General features: G+C 39.3%; 4 protein-coding genes and 1 pseudogene across 9 annotated transcripts in view; 4 read left to right on the forward strand and 1 right to left on the reverse strand.

The window, feature by feature from the left end:
- The window catches only part of LOC6048211 (beta-1,4-N-acetylgalactosaminyltransferase bre-4), a 41,316-nt gene that overhangs the window by 15,044 nt on the left and 11,544 nt on the right, over positions 1–14,728 (reverse strand). The gene's annotated exons all lie outside the window — the stretch shown is intronic.
- LOC119765931 lies at positions 1,340–1,846 on the forward strand (annotated as a pseudogene).
- On the forward strand, positions 8,100–12,217 carry LOC6048210 (E3 ubiquitin-protein ligase RNF166). Of its 4 annotated transcripts, XM_038256601.1 has the most exons (5): positions 8,100–8,322; positions 8,396–8,797; positions 8,861–9,253; positions 9,434–9,628; positions 12,188–12,217. In XM_038256601.1, exons 1-4 carry the CDS (start codon positions 8,301–8,303, stop codon positions 9,622–9,624), a joined length of 1,008 nt encoding a protein of 335 aa, XP_038112529.1. In that variant the 5' UTR covers positions 8,100–8,300; the 3' UTR covers positions 9,625–9,628; positions 12,188–12,217. The 4 variants fall into 4 exon arrangements, with proteins under 4 accessions (XP_038112529.1, XP_001865163.2, XP_038112528.1 ...); XM_001865128.2 differs by lacking the exon at positions 12,188–12,217 and having other exon boundaries at positions 8,100–8,327; positions 9,434–9,674; XM_038256600.1 differs by lacking the exon at positions 12,188–12,217 and having other exon boundaries at positions 9,434–9,674.
- On the forward strand, positions 12,220–13,563 carry LOC119767630. 2 transcript variants are annotated; one of them, XM_038256603.1, is made up of 4 exons: positions 12,220–12,331; positions 12,394–12,798; positions 12,858–13,256; positions 13,322–13,563. In XM_038256603.1, exons 1-4 carry the CDS (start codon positions 12,313–12,315, stop codon positions 13,498–13,500), a joined length of 1,002 nt encoding a protein of 333 aa, XP_038112531.1. In that variant the 5' UTR covers positions 12,220–12,312; the 3' UTR covers positions 13,501–13,563. The 2 variants fall into 2 exon arrangements, with proteins under 2 accessions (XP_038112531.1, XP_038112532.1); XM_038256604.1 differs by having other exon boundaries at positions 13,339–13,488.
- LOC6048209 (E3 ubiquitin-protein ligase KCMF1) lies at positions 13,622–14,637 on the forward strand. Of its 2 annotated transcripts, none has more exons than XM_001865127.2 (3): positions 13,622–13,880; positions 13,945–14,370; positions 14,442–14,637. In XM_001865127.2, exons 1-3 carry the CDS (start codon positions 13,781–13,783, stop codon positions 14,618–14,620), a joined length of 705 nt encoding a protein of 234 aa, XP_001865162.2. In that variant the 5' UTR covers positions 13,622–13,780; the 3' UTR covers positions 14,621–14,637. The 2 variants fall into 2 exon arrangements, with proteins under 2 accessions (XP_001865162.2, XP_038112540.1); XM_038256612.1 differs by having other exon boundaries at positions 13,945–14,381; positions 14,442–14,599.

Genomic DNA, 14,728 nt, shown 5'->3' on the forward strand with positions numbered 1-14,728 from the left:
TTTTTTTTTTAATTTGATGTCAAAGACTTCTATCACTCACTAGTTTTTTTGTCAGTGTTTATTATTATGAATTATTAAATAACATTCATCAGAGGCAGAAATAAGGACAAATTGGTTGGTCAACAGAAGACATGCGTTTCCGTCACAAAGTTGTTAGTGTTGGTTGCTGGGCCATACTTATAGGGCAATGTTATCGATTAAGGTGTAACGGGCCATCATCAAATATGGCGAAAAAAATATGGCAAAAATCCGTCCCGTTTCATGTTAATGATGATTGATTCCCGTTCCACCTTATTGGGTGAAAATCAGATTTTTTTTTTTTAAATTGTTATTTCCTCGCACTTATGATTAGCTTAAAAATATAGAAAAATAATCACTATGTACTAAACTATCACGGGAAAACGGCTAAATTTACAGAAGTCTCGAAAAAGCTTTTATTTTTGAAAATTTAGCCTGTTTTTGAGAAGAATATTTTCACCATACAAAAATACGCGCACTTTAAAACACCTCAAAACTACTGTTTCAAATACCTCACCTTAATAAATCGATAATCACTCGACGTGCTGCAGGCTAGGGGAACAGCTGATTACCGCCAAACACTTCAAAACTCGATATTTTTACGAAAAGTAGAATCTTATTTCGCGAATTGGATTTTTTCGCAAGTTTTTTTTTTTTGTATTCAGACACTCTCTAACACAACCACACCTCACACTGGTGTTGGTTGTCATCGAGAATGTGGTTGCCAGAGATTTTAGATGAGCATTTTAAATCAAATTAAATAATAAAGTATTCTTGTTTGATTTATTGCCTTGCACTGATGTAGAATATTGAAACAATTGATTAAAGAGTTGTTTTGGTTGATAAATGGTATTTACAATTGATATAAAAGCTAAAAATACTACATGAAAAATGTATATAAAAACAATTTTCGAAACTCTGCCCTGAATGGCAACACTTTTCACCGGCAAGCAAGGTTGTGACAGTTGTGTTTTGTCTCTGTTGTGCTGTCATTCGCGGAAAATCAAGTTGGCAAAATAACGGAAAAAAAACCCGTGCCCTTGCCGATTCTTTCGCTCGGACCTCCCGTCAATCTGCAATCACAGGTAATTTTTGTTTTGTTCCACATAGGTAATATTGTGATAAAACTTTTTTTTTTCAATTTTCCCAGGTAATGCCACGAACAGTGAAGAGAACGGCCCTCCGAGCAGTGTGTATCACAGCATCACCGAGAAAATCGGTCGGTCCATCGAACCTTTTTTTGCCTGGCCGGCCGCGGCGGATGACTTCTTGAGTGTGGAGGTTCAGGTTACCTCGATCCGTACGGAGATCATCATTATGACCACCCGCACCCAGAAAGTGTCCGGAGTCCGGAGCCAAGGGTTCCGAGGTGGTCGTGCCTGGTAAGCTGCGCGGTCAGCGTGCCAAGTCGATGAAGTTCGTCGACGGAATGGTGATCCATTCCAGAGATCCGTGCAACGAGTACTCTGACACGGCAACCCGCCATATCCTGTTGCGCCAGGGAGTGCTCGGAATCTAGGGCAAGATTATGCTGCCGTGGGACCCGAACAGCAAGATCGACCCGAAGGAGCCGTTGCCGGAAAACGTGTTGGTGGTGGATCCCAAGGACGTGATCATGTGCAACACGCCCGGAACCAAGAACAACCGTCGGCGCTAGAGCTGGGAGCCGGTGGAACCGTCGAGGTGGTTGAATCCCTCATTAGTTAAGCTGGGCGGAGGATTCACGTCGTTAAGTGTCCAAGATAATGTGAGTGTGATAAATTGAGACGAGTCCAAGATCCGCAATCTGTCCCTCTCAGTTCGCGACACATGACTAGCCTGAGTCGGATAGGAGCTCGATGAGAAAAAAATCCAAATGTTTACGTTATAAAAATGAATAAATAAAGGTGATTTTCATCAACCATGTACAAAACATTACATATTGTAGAAAATGGATTTTCCAAAAAATGGTGCCGTTCTGGAGCTTTGGTGTCTTAAGAAGAGTTGTTGCAAGTGGGATGGGGCTACAAAATTAAATTTTTGGACAACGATGTACTTTTTTCTTTGTTTGCATCCTGTGCTAACTGAAAAACGAAACTGAAAAAAAAAATCATAAAGAACAAATTATTGTGGATTTCAATCGAACCAAGAATTTGCGTGGCAAGCTTCTTTGGTTGATCGGCCTCAACATTTCTCAAAATCTAAAATAATAAGATTGACTCTTTTCATCAGTTAATCTCGAGTTAATAAAAACTACACAGGCTATTTTAATATGTTTGGCAAGAGTTTATGTTCACACCACTACTACATCACGATGTAACTAACACAAATATTCAAATGACGTCATCGATGATAATCATCATACTAACACAATCAAACCGCACAAATACATAGGCACTTCAATTGATCTCCCGTTTCACCTTAATTCACAATAGCTTAAACCTTGAGTGCTACTAGTTTGAATGATTTGACACAAAAAAGTTCCAATTTAATGTGTAATTTATTATGTATTAAAAAGGCTTGTTGACTCATCAGCACTTTGACGTTCAATCACATGTTCAGGTTAATGTTCAAAGGGAAAAGAGCATGCAAGTTTTTATCAAATGGTTTTCGCCATGGTATTTAATAAATACTACAATAAATTAACTTACTCACAAACCTATTCAAATGCTCGAAAAGTTTCTTAGAGTCTTCAAATTATCTTCCCTTTGGGAAGATGCACTACACTGTCCTGACGATTTCACTTAATATACTAACGGCGACTGACGGTATGGCGTTTGTGATAAAAGCTATCTTGCCTCCATTTAGTTTTATCAAATTGTGCAAACATAAACATTGTACACACTACTGAACTTAAAAATAAAAAAGAAACGATGGAATGAGGTACTTGAACGAGGGAACGTTTGAACACTTTTATGACAATGAGTAACTGGTAGTAAGGCGTCATCCATAAAGTATCACTAGGCTACGTGACTCGGTCAACTCTCCTAATGTTTCCACTAATAATCAAAACGGCAACGCGTACCAAGTGTAATCACGTGTCGTGTTAGCCACCGTGTTAGCGCCCCCGTAATCGTTTAATGTCCTGCGGTAGCGTCGCGCGGCAAAAGTCCGGAAGGTTTAGCTGTCAGAAGGGTGCGCCGCCGTGGTTGTCCACGACCCTCTCGGTCGATTGGTATAATGTTCATTTTAATAGTAATTGTCAGCCCACACGCAACTTGGTGGACAACAACCTTCCTTACAAACTGCTCTCAGTCTCACTCTCAGATATTATGTAGGCAAGCGTCTCTAAGCAAAACTAAGGCAGCGATATGTGTAGGTGGGTGTTGGTATGATGGAAATTGCTGGAACATGACCAAGTACAACAATTGTTGTCACCATTTGGATTAAGTAATTTCTGGAAATGGGTAAGAAACCTCATTAGAAATCCACTATAGAATAATATACTTGGGTAATTCTCTACCAACTCACACGAAATCGGGAAAAGTTGCTCCGATCCCTCTTCGATTTGCGTGAAACTTTGTCTTAAGGGGTAACTTTTGTCCCTGATCACGAATCCGAGGTCCGTTTTTTGATATCTCGTGACGGAGGGGCGGTACGACCCCTTCCATTTTTGAACATGCGAAAAAAGAGGTGTTTTTCAATAATTTCGCGATTTTACGAAAAAAAGTTTTGAAAAAGTAAATTTTTGCGATTCTCTTTGTTTCGTCGTCCGTGTATGTCGCGAGTGACCATGAACGGCCATGATCGATGACGACCAACTTTTTCAAAACTTTTTTTCGTAAAATCGCGATAACTCGTGATGTTTATAAGCAAATCCCTTATGTCTATATATCAAAATTTTTGTAATTGTCTGCTCTACAACTTTGTAGAACATTCTTACACCCTAAAAAATAACCCTGCAAAGTTAGAAAAAAACACGAAATTTTAAAATGAAATTTTTTGTTCCAAATGAAAAAATAACCCTTCTGGGTCAATGTAGATTCGAAAAGTACAATAAATTTCCCATAAAATGACATGTTCCAAAAATTTTTACAGTCGAGTAACGGAAAATGGGAGAATTTTTAAAACTTTTTTAGTGTTTTTTTCGATGAAAAATTGGTTTTTTCGGAATTCTGAGTACGCCATCAAATCGGGCGTCTTATTTTACATAAAAGTCCCTTTGACACCAAATTTCCATCTCATCACCGTTTCAGGCTGCAAATTATTGAAAAACACCTCTTTTTTCGCATGTTCAAAAATGGAAGGGGTCGTACCGCCCCTCCGTCACGAGATATCAAAAAACGGACCTCGGATTCGTGATCAGGGACAAAAGTTACCCCTTAGGACAAAGTTTCACGCAAATCGAAGAGGGGTCGGGGCAACTGCTGTGTGAGTTGGCGGAGAATTACCCACTTATAAAACCTAGATATTGATATTTTTTGCATTAATCATAAACTAAGCAAGACAGACCCCACAAAGCCTTTTCTCAAAAAGAGTCTTTCAAAAATTACGTTTACGATTAGTTAAACAAATAGACAAATATGTTGTTGCAATCTACTCACGATATATTTATAATTTCTTCAATCTACAAAGAAAAAATCACTTCCCATAGGCAGCCACCCTCGGCGATCCGTACGACAACGCTCCACGATCGCTGAATGTTGAAGTTCCGACCGAGGGCAGAAACACTGGTCCGCAGAATGCATTTTTACAGCCGCCGACGGGATTTATTTGCGTCGCCGAAAGACCAACCTTAAACTGCGCCACCGGGGAACCGACTGCAACCGCGACCAGCAGTACCAAAAGTAGGCCCAAAAGTTTCATGGTTTCTAGTTTGAGGAGATACGTTTTCAACTGACAAAGATCTGCGGGTTGTATTGACTACTTTATATACAAGAGTATTCAACCGAAAAATATCCGTACTATTTATACAGGTGATTTGTTTTCGTGAACACAGGTAAAATCTTATATGAAAAATGTGCAAATTATATCCTTTCGTAAAATGTCATTATAAAAATTACAAAAAAATATTAAAATAGTTTTTGAAATATCTGTTTTAATTAAATCTAAATCATACAAAATTTATTAAAGAAAAAGTGTTCATACAATTTTTGTTTTACAAGTCCAGGCTAAAAAAAGATTATGTTTGTCTTTGCTGATAGAAGTTTGTTCCGCTCTTTCGTCATCAGCTCTCAAAGACGTCAGGCATTAATTTGCTCAACTGGCGGTTAAAAACACTTTTAAATATTATCGTTCTAAAACTATACACTTAGCGAAATATTAGGGAAACAGAGGGACTAAACTTAATATACATGCTATGCACTTTTTACATCAGATGATGAGATCAGATTTTACATTTACACAAAAAGTTCAAATTGTTTGTTCATAAAAAGCAGTCAACTAGTATTATCGATAGGCGAAATACAACTCTCAAAGTAACAATTAGCGACAAAATTTGATTGATTTGATTTAATCAGCTTTCATCGCGAACAATCCATTAAAACCTTATCAAGCTGCACATTTCCCTCTCATGCTATTAAAAAGCGATATCGAAATGCACTGAACATTGTTGGCGAAACCAAAACAAAAACAGTCCAAACCTTTTTCCCTTCATTCCCGGCGTTATCCGACTTTCCTTGATAAAGTGTGACGTAGGAATCAATTATTAAATTTCAATTCCATTACACCCCTCACTCTCACTCCCTTGGATGAAACCCCGAACTGCAAAATTTATGGGTGACATTTTCGGATATCGATCCAGACTATGCACCATTAGGTCAGGCAACAGCAGGGCATTTTGTGACCCCTGGATGTATGCAGCAATGTTTTTAGCAACCTTCTAATTTGCATTGGACCATGTTTTGGCCAATCTGTGCACGGCCAGTAGTAGGTCAGGCTGATAATGGCTTGAATCTCCAGGAAAGACGAAAACGGGGAGACCAAGAACATTGCTTCCATGTTTAATCTCTGAAAAACATTCGCATGCATCGTCGGGCTCATTTTGATGAGTTATGGGATGGTCGTTAGTTTGTATCCTCATGATTTTTTGTTCTTGGCTCCTAAATGTTCTTCAACAGCATTGATTTTCATTTCGAAATGAGCCCGCTTCAAGAGAAAGACTGTCCTACGATGTGCACTTCTTTGGCACTTGCACTGAAAGAAACGAAAAATGTTGATTGAAGCCTGTTATCCTCTGCCAGCTACTTGAGCACGCTCGATTATCCTTTTATTGGTTTGCAGCGTGTGAGAAGAGTTTGTAGCTGAATAAACATAAATCTCAAACTAGTATTAATTTGTTTATTGAGGGTCTAATTTCTCTTTTTAATCGTAAGGATTCAAATAGTTAAGATTTTCTAATAGTTTGGACAGGTAGATTAACAATGTTTCGACGAAGAACTCCGTCTCAGGACTCTATACGGGGTAGAAATTATAAATTTTGCGAATCACAATGAAATGACTGAAGATGAAATAGCCTTTTCCATTTCGGGCCGTGCTATTTAAGTATCTAAAATTTTTCATCATGATGGTTACCTTGTTGCGTTAACAACCTTTTTCGGAATATTTTCTAATCAGCATTAATTTTTACCTGGCGATATCGTTATCACTATAGGTTCGGTTTTAATAGTTAAAATTATTTTAATAAAATATGAAACCTTCGTGCAATTTTTCGATCCTTCGAATATGTATTTTTAAAATTAACTCAAACAACTGGAATGGTCTGAAAACATAGATTTTTAGAATTATATCGAAACAATGCCACATCAAATTTTGGATTGCCATTTCAGCAAAATAAATAACTGAATGCAACAAAAAAATGTGTTGTGTTTGATTTTGAAATCTTTTAAAGCGATGTTCAGAAACAAAGGCAAGGAAAATGTGAATAACAAATACCTCGATGATAAATAAATTTTTTTAAGGTTTGGAAGATTGCCTAAACCTGCAACTTTTTATTTCAAGCTAAAAACAATAATTACGAATACAACAATGTACGAATATGCAGTCAAAAATAACATGAATCGAAAAAAAATAGCTGATAAAAATAAGATTTTTTAAGTATTGTTTAATTTCAAATGATATTTGAGAATCAATAACAGCATTGAAGACAATTTTTAATAGAAAGCAACGATTGCTGAATCTTCAGCAAATGATCTGTCAAACTGACAGAAGAAAATTACAGAATTTTCCGCAGAGCAATATTACATATCTTTTGCTGAAATTTTAGTTGTTCTGGCAGCAATTCTTTTTTATATCAGTATTGAAAAAAAAATATAATTCGGTGAAAGATTTTTTGCCTATTCTGGAATTTTCTGCCCCTATTCATATACGTACAACTTTGGAGAAGACAAAAGATACATATTTTTGAATTTTCATGTATCATTTTTATATGGACAGCTGTTTCAGCCGGATTAAAAATACAAAAAAAATCGAATGACCGAAATCTCAGAGAATTGCTCACATAAAATTTTGTAAAAAAGTTGCCTGAAGCTTAAGAATTTGCGAACTGGTTCCAACTGTCAAAATGCTTATGCGCCTTTTTCAAATGTTGCTCCCAGGAAAAATGTTTTATTTTACATCAGGAACTGGAGAAATTTTCATCAATTTCGGTTAAATTTTCGTGTTTCAAAACAGTCAATTATTCATCGTCTAAAAAATAGTACTGAAAAGTGCCTTCATCATTTCTTTGAGTGCTGAAATGTGCAACTTTTCAGCACTTGTGCCGAAAAGAAATACTTTTCGATACTGTTTTGTGGTTTGAAACTTATTTTTAAGGTACATAATATATAATATGTATACAAGCGGGGAAATAAACGATCCACAAAAAAAATTGAGACCCTTCAGTTAATCAATACATCGGATAATCGAGATATTGTAGCGGTGCCAAAAAAGAGAGGGTGGTTTGATTTGAATGAACATTGGGACTCTTGCATGTTTTGATGATATCGCCAGCCCCACAAAATTTGAGCTTAAAAGTAGATTTCGAGTACTTATACATTTAAGGTTATTTATCTTGAAGAAAATATTTCCTAACTTTCTAGCAACTTCCATTTAGTTCCACTAAACATACAGTCAGCGGTCCTGAGATATTGCGGAGTTTATTCATTCATTCAAGTGCACTCAAGCCGTAAACAACGCCGCTGACTCAAGTCGTTCAAGTCGTTGCGGTGATTTACACTTTTCGAAGAGATATGCAGAACAAGCGATAATTGTGCAAACTTGAGCCGCCGCCGCCGACTCGCACCACGTAAAGAAACACGTCGTTTTCTGCGACAATCAGTGTTTTTTTGTCACTCCGGTTGGTTTAGTTTGAGAAAAGATGGCTGATGTTCATACAGGTTTGTAAAAGTTTAGTGCGTTGATGGAAAGTTTTTTTTTCTTATTGCGCAATCTTGATAAGATGTTATTCGATCGATTCCAGGAATAACTTGCAGCGTTTGCGATGGTAAAGACTTTGTAGGGACTCGTTACGTGTGTCTGATTTGCTGGGACTACGATTTGTGCCAGAAATGTTACGAGGAAAAACGTTGCACTGCCCGGCACCGGCCACACCATCCGATGCAGTCGGTTATTAGTAGGGACGATTTCTTCAAATCCACTCAAAGTGCAGTCACTGTGGATGAGGTTCGACTGTGTTGTCCATTTTGCGGTGAACGAGAGTTGAATCTGGCAGCGTTACTGCAGCATAACCAGCAGAATCATGCCGAAGAGGCCGAATCCGTACGATGTCCGGTTTGTGTGACGTACAACGTTCCGGGAAACAGTCTGCTGGATGGATTGTTTTTGGAACATCTGCGGAACGAGCACAGCGAGCTAGATGAGGGTGAGTAGAACGTTCTAGTTGGAAGATATTCACCCTCTAAATATTGTTCTTTGTCCGTTTCAGGTATATCCTGTACCACTTGCCAGAAGAAACCATTTGCGGGGAATCGCTACGCGTGTTTAGTGTGCCACAACTACGACCTATGCGAAGAATGTCACACTGGGAAGCGATTCAGCAAACACCATCTGCCTTACCATCCGATGCAGCAAATTATGCCCAAAGAAGCGTACGCAGTTCAGAATCCACCTCCGGAAAGAATCTTCCGGTGTCCATACTGTGGAGACGGCGAGCTCAGCGCCAGTGGTCTCAGGGATCATTGCCAAGAACTGCACCAGAATTGCCCAGGAATCCGGGTCAGATGTTCAATCTGCGGCGTCTGTCGAGTTCCGTACAAAAACTTTACCCTCCTAAAGTGCTCTCTGCTGGACCATTTGAGAGACTATCATGGATTGAAAGGTACCGAAGTAGCTCAGAACAGTAGGTAATTTACGAATTGTTGTAAAGTTATTCAAATACACTCCAAGAAATCAAATGTACTTTCTTGATCAAAAGAAAATCCCACTCAAATATTGCAACAATTTGCAAATTACCATTACCCAGCTTAACTGTAACCATCTAACCAAGTGTCCCCATCAGGAGCTCCAGAACCAGAACCGGAAGTTATCAGACCAATTGAATGTTCGATATGCTTTCTGGAGCTGGAGGCTGAGATAGTCACGGAAAGGTATTGCCAGTGTCGGCATGAGGAATTCCACGAGAAATGCATCCGGGAATGGTTGGCCATCAACCCAACCTGTCCGGTGTGTCGAGCAATGCAAAAGCCCTAGTGAAGTATTAATGATTCGTTTCTACTAAAAATAAAATTAATGTAAAATTATGAGCTGTAAAATCATTTCTTGCTACTTTTCCAATGCTCCTTACCTTAATTTCAGAAAGGTTTAGTAAAGTTGTTGAATTTTTAGATCAGTTCATTCGTCTACACTGAAAACTAAAAAATGCTAGAAGGTTAACAATTATAACTGAAACATTTAGAAGTTCATCACCAACAGGGTATAAACTAAAGAGTGTCAACTTTCGAATATTTTCATAATTTCCCATATTTGATATAGCCAAAAAAAATCCATAAAGTTGGCAACACTGCCAGAGGAATTTTGACCAACTTTTGCTATTGGTCAAAAGATGACATTTTTGTTATTTAAAAAATATCTAAAAATAGGAATTTTCATAAATGCTTATTTTGCGCAATTCATTTTTTCTGTGAAAAGTCCAACAAAAAAATGGTAAATTTGTTTTAGATTGTAACTGTTCGTTTATTAGAAGTCCTCAGGTATACCTACAACTTTGCCAAAGACACCAAATCGATCAGAAAATCTGTTCTCAAGATACATATTTCTGAATACTTTGTATAGCCTATTTGTATGGACAGCAACCAAAATTGTATAAAAACTTATATGGAGAAAAAGTACACACAAAAGTTACTTAATCCACCCTTAAGTGGTTGGTGCCTTCCTCACATTTAGACGGAAATGCTATCCAAAATAGATAAAAAGTGCGGACCATTCAGTGTTCTATCAACTTGATTCATTATTCATACCATCAGGGCACTTATGTGATTACAACATTTGATAGGGTTGTCAAATCTCAAACATCAGGTCGCATTATAGATCCGGACAACGTTTTCATCAAAATATCTGAGATCCGGCCTCTAAAAAGTGCATAAATAACACTTAAGTGCTTATAACTTTTGATAGGGTTGTCAGATCTTCAATCTTTTGAACTCGTTGGAAAGGGACCATCCACAAACCACGTGGACACTTTTTTGGAAATCTCAACCACCCCCCCCCCCCCTTGTGGACAATTGTCCATACAAAAAAAATCTTTTTTGTATGGATCGTGGACAATCGCCATAACCCCCTAAAGTGTCCACGTGGTTTATGGATGGTCCCAAAGGTATTTTGAATACCTTTCTAAAAATGTATAACATGACGGGGTATCTTACAAAAACCACCCTTTTTACAATCTTCCGGACATTTGTTAAAATCGTGTTTATAGCATAACTTTTGAAGTACTTAACTAAACTTTATAATTTTCAATAGCGACTTATGGGACCCAAAGAAGGATCGATTGAGACCAAAACGGTCCAAATCGGTTCAGCCAGCGCCGAGATAATCCAGTGCAATTTTTTTATCAGCATCCCACCACACACACAGACATTTGCTCAGAATTTGATTCTGAGTCGATATGTATACACAGAAAAAAATATTTCTGTAAATTTACATTATTTATCATGTACCAAAAGGTATCATGATAAATGATGTATATTTCCATTAGGTCCATTGGAAATTTACATTAGCTTCATTGGAAATTTACATTAGTTTTGAAAATTTACATTAGTTTTGGAATTTACATTAGTTTTGGAATTTACATTAGTTCAAATCAACTAATTCTGATTGGCCAATGGGAATGAGAAGCTCGACTTGGATTGCAGTAGGAAAAGGGTGTGGCCAATGTTCTATTTTAAAATGATTGAAGCGGGCAGTAAAAGGAAATTCTGGTTTGGAAAAGTTGTTTCACAGGTAGGGGACGCTTTCTCGTCGACGGTCAAGTGGAATAATGCTGGACTGGAATCGAACGGACGACGGGTAGGATGTTCGGTGTTACTGCTGCTACCCGCTACCGACTGAGCCATCTTCGCATTTTATAAACTAGCGGCTAAAGCATACACTTGTTCAGGTTGAGGCACAGGCAGTGAGCCAGCGAAGTATGAGAGCGATAGAAAGAGAACCAAACATAACTATTTTTAGTTCGGGTAGTTTTCAAGTCAACGTTTGGCAGAAATACATTGGATATATGATTTACATTAAATAGGAATTTACAGGAAGCCGAACACGGGTAGAAATTCATCAGATTTGAGTTTCCATGCTCAACGTTTCCATTAGATTCATGATTTACATTAGATTTAGATTTACATCGGAGTAATTTCCATTACTTTTTGCTCATTACATCATATTTCAACATTACATTGAGTGAGTTTACATAAGAAACAGCAATTACGTGCTGTGTAAATTTACATATTTTTTTCTGTGTACATGAAGGTGGGTCTAGGAGGTTAAATTAGGAATTTCGTTTTTCGAGTGATTTTATAGCCATTCCTCAGTAAGGTGAGGAAGGCAAAAATGCAGTATTTCGTTAAAAGAATCCACTTTCAATAGTGAAATAGCAGGAAAATGGCCTCAACAAGGTCCTAAAATATTAGGATCGAAAGAAAAGTTGCATTTTGCATCTTATTGACAAATTACCACAAAAGTGTTCCGAGTTTGGGGGTGTTCAGAATATGTGAGATGACTGTACAGTCGAGCAAACTTTATCTTACGATTCTCTTTCAAATAGCGCTTTCATCAGCAAAACAATAACGTCCACCACTAAGCAGCACTCGAAGCAAGAGTTTCGGAATTGTAGTTGCATTGAGCCGGCAGAGAGCTTCGCACGATCAACAGGGGATTTTTGATTTGTCGATGGCTGACGTTTACAGAGGTTCGCGGATATTTATTTAGAGACAGATCATTGTAACTTAATTTTGGAATTTTATGTTTCAGAATTCAACTGTGCGGTTTGCCACGAGAAGGACATAAAATGGAGCCATTTCGTGTGTTTGGTATGTCCCGAGTATTATTTGTGTTGCAAGTGCCACGAGGAGAAGCACTACAGCAAACCCCATCGGCCATATCACCCGATGCAGCCAGTGTTGAGCCAGCAAGATTTCTTCAAATACGTGAACAGTGTAGTCCCACCGGAGGATGACATTCGCCTATGCTGCCCCTATTGCGGGATTTGGATACTGACCGAGGCTAAACTTTTACAACACTGTCAGATCAAACATGACGGAGATGACGATCGTGTTCGGTGTCCCGTTTGTGTGACGTTTTGCATTTTGGAGCAGAGTTTAACGTTTGCAATGTTCATCGATCACCTGAAAAAAGGTCATTGTGAACGAGGACGATGTAAGTTTAATGAATATTTAAGCCGAAATCTCAGTACAAACAAACGGTTTCTTTTCCAGTTATGTTCTGCAACACGTGTAGGAAAACACCTATTTTGGAACCATACCATTCCTGCCTAATATGCAATGACTACGATTTGTGCGAAAATTGTCACAAGGCAAAGAAACACAATCAAACTCATATGCCGTATCATCCTATGCAACCAGTTCTTCATAAAAAGTTGTACGCAGTTCAAAAAACTTCATCGTTGAATATCTATCGATGCCCTTTCTGCGGAGAAAACGAGTTCAGTGCCCAAGGACTATCGGATCACTGCCGAGAGCTGCACGTCGAGAGTCAAGAAATTCGCGTTCGCTGTCCAATATGCAGTGTGAATCGGTCGCCGTTCAAGAAATATTACTTGCTGAAGGATTCGCTACTGGATCATCTGAAGAATTATCACGGGATCCTGCCCAAAGGTAGCACTTATGGTAGTTATACCATAGATAGGATTATAGTTCAACTACCTTCAACAATTTAATAGATTACAATCCGGAACAGGAGATCAACCACTGTCCAATTTGCCTATCTAAACTGGCGGGAGGTACCGCGAGGAAGAATTATTTCCAGTGTATTCACAACAAGTTTCACGAAAAATGCATTCAAAATTGGTTGGCCATCAGTTCAACTTGTCCAGAGTGTCGCGCGAATCGGATCGACTGAAGAGTTCTTATTGTCATACATTTAGTTATCTGAAATATATAATTATTTTGCTTTGTTATTTAATTCTTTGCTATACTATGTTGCGGCTGATGCTGATTTCAATAAGTGGTTCTAATAAGATTTCCAATGGCATTTACTGAAAGCTGTGACTCATGTTGTGTTATCACAGCAAGGACATCGAAAATGATAACAAATCAGTGCACAGAGATAGTAGAAAGATTTCGAGTTATGTGTTATCTCTTCTGGCATCATTTGCATGCTAGTACAAAAGCACTAAGCAATGCTCAAACCGGTTTTAGTTCCGCTCGAAGAATCTCGGTGCATCATGGCATCTTACCAGATGTCCTCAAAGTCGTACGAGCTAAGTTCCGTTCACACAGGTGCGAGTGCATCGTTCAAAATTCAGTTCATGGTACTAAATCTCCCTCCCCTTTCTCTCTTCAGACGTCCAGTGCAATGGCTGCGACCGGGCCACCATCCAGGGCCTCCGGTACGCGTGTCTGGTGTGCGAAGACTACGACGAGTGTGACCAGTGTCGCCGGGACAAACGCACCAGCCGGAAGCACCGCCCGTACCACCCGGTCCAACCGATCCTGCCCCCAGCGGAGATGGCCCGCAGCATGGAGTGTGTCCGCTCGCCGCAGACCGAAATCCGGATCTACTGCTGTCCGCACTGCGGAGACACGGACTTTAACGTGCGTGACCTGACGGAACACTGCCAGCAGTACCACGCCGACGGTGGCCGCGGCCACAAGGTGCGCTGTCCGATCTGCGTGACGTTCCGGGTGCCCTACCGGCGGAAGTTCCGGCTCGAGGATTGCACCCTGCTGCGCCATCTGCTCGAGGACCATCGGGACGTGGAAAGTGCCGGTGAGATCGCAGTAAGATGCTTCTTAAATGTCGAATCGAAACACTCTAATCGAATACCAATCACATTACAGTTCAAGCATCCCACGAGGGTGACTGTGCCATCTGCATGGACGATGTTGCGCTGAGTGCCAGCCGGAAGTTTCTACCCTGCGGGCACGCGTTCCACGGGCACTGCATCGGCCGTTGGCTGAGGAGCAACAACAGCTGTCCGGTGTGTCGGGCGGAGGTTAGCAGGTTCTTTATGATGTAAAGAAATAAATGGTGGAATCACCCCCCTTTTTTCTACAGAATGTCTAGCCAGTGTGCTACGTTTACTCTTTACTTCTACATTGAGAAATATCATGCTTCAAGTAAACCG

The sequence above is a fragment of the Culex quinquefasciatus genome, chromosome 2 (assembly GCF_015732765.1).
Source record: "Culex quinquefasciatus strain JHB chromosome 2, VPISU_Cqui_1.0_pri_paternal, whole genome shotgun sequence".
Classification (NCBI taxonomy): domain Eukaryota; kingdom Metazoa; phylum Arthropoda; class Insecta; order Diptera; family Culicidae; genus Culex; species Culex quinquefasciatus.

Coding starts and splice junctions, on each gene's coding strand:
- LOC119767630 (XM_038256603.1), top strand. Junction 12,799..12,857: donor TCATTGTGAACGAGGACGAT/GTAAGTTTAATG, acceptor TTTCTTTTCCAG/TTATGTTCTGCAACACGTGT. Junction 13,257..13,321: donor TCACGGGATCCTGCCCAAAG/GTAGCACTTATG, acceptor ACAATTTAATAG/ATTACAATCCGGAACAGGAG.
- LOC6048209 (XM_001865127.2), top strand. CDS start 13,781: ATGCTCAAACCGGTTTTAGTTCCGCTCGAAGAATCTCGGTGCATCATG. Junction 13,881..13,944: donor GCTAAGTTCCGTTCACACAG/GTGCGAGTGCAT, acceptor TTCTCTCTTCAG/ACGTCCAGTGCAATGGCTGC. Junction 14,371..14,441: donor TCGGGACGTGGAAAGTGCCG/GTGAGATCGCAG, acceptor ATCACATTACAG/TTCAAGCATCCCACGAGGGT.
- LOC6048210 (XM_038256601.1), top strand. CDS start 8,301: ATGTTCATACAGGTTTGTAAAA. Junction 8,323..8,395: donor GTTCATACAGGTTTGTAAAA/GTTTAGTGCGTT, acceptor GATCGATTCCAG/GAATAACTTGCAGCGTTTGC. Junction 9,254..9,433: donor AGACTATCATGGATTGAAAG/GTACCGAAGTAG, acceptor TGTCCCCATCAG/GAGCTCCAGAACCAGAACCG.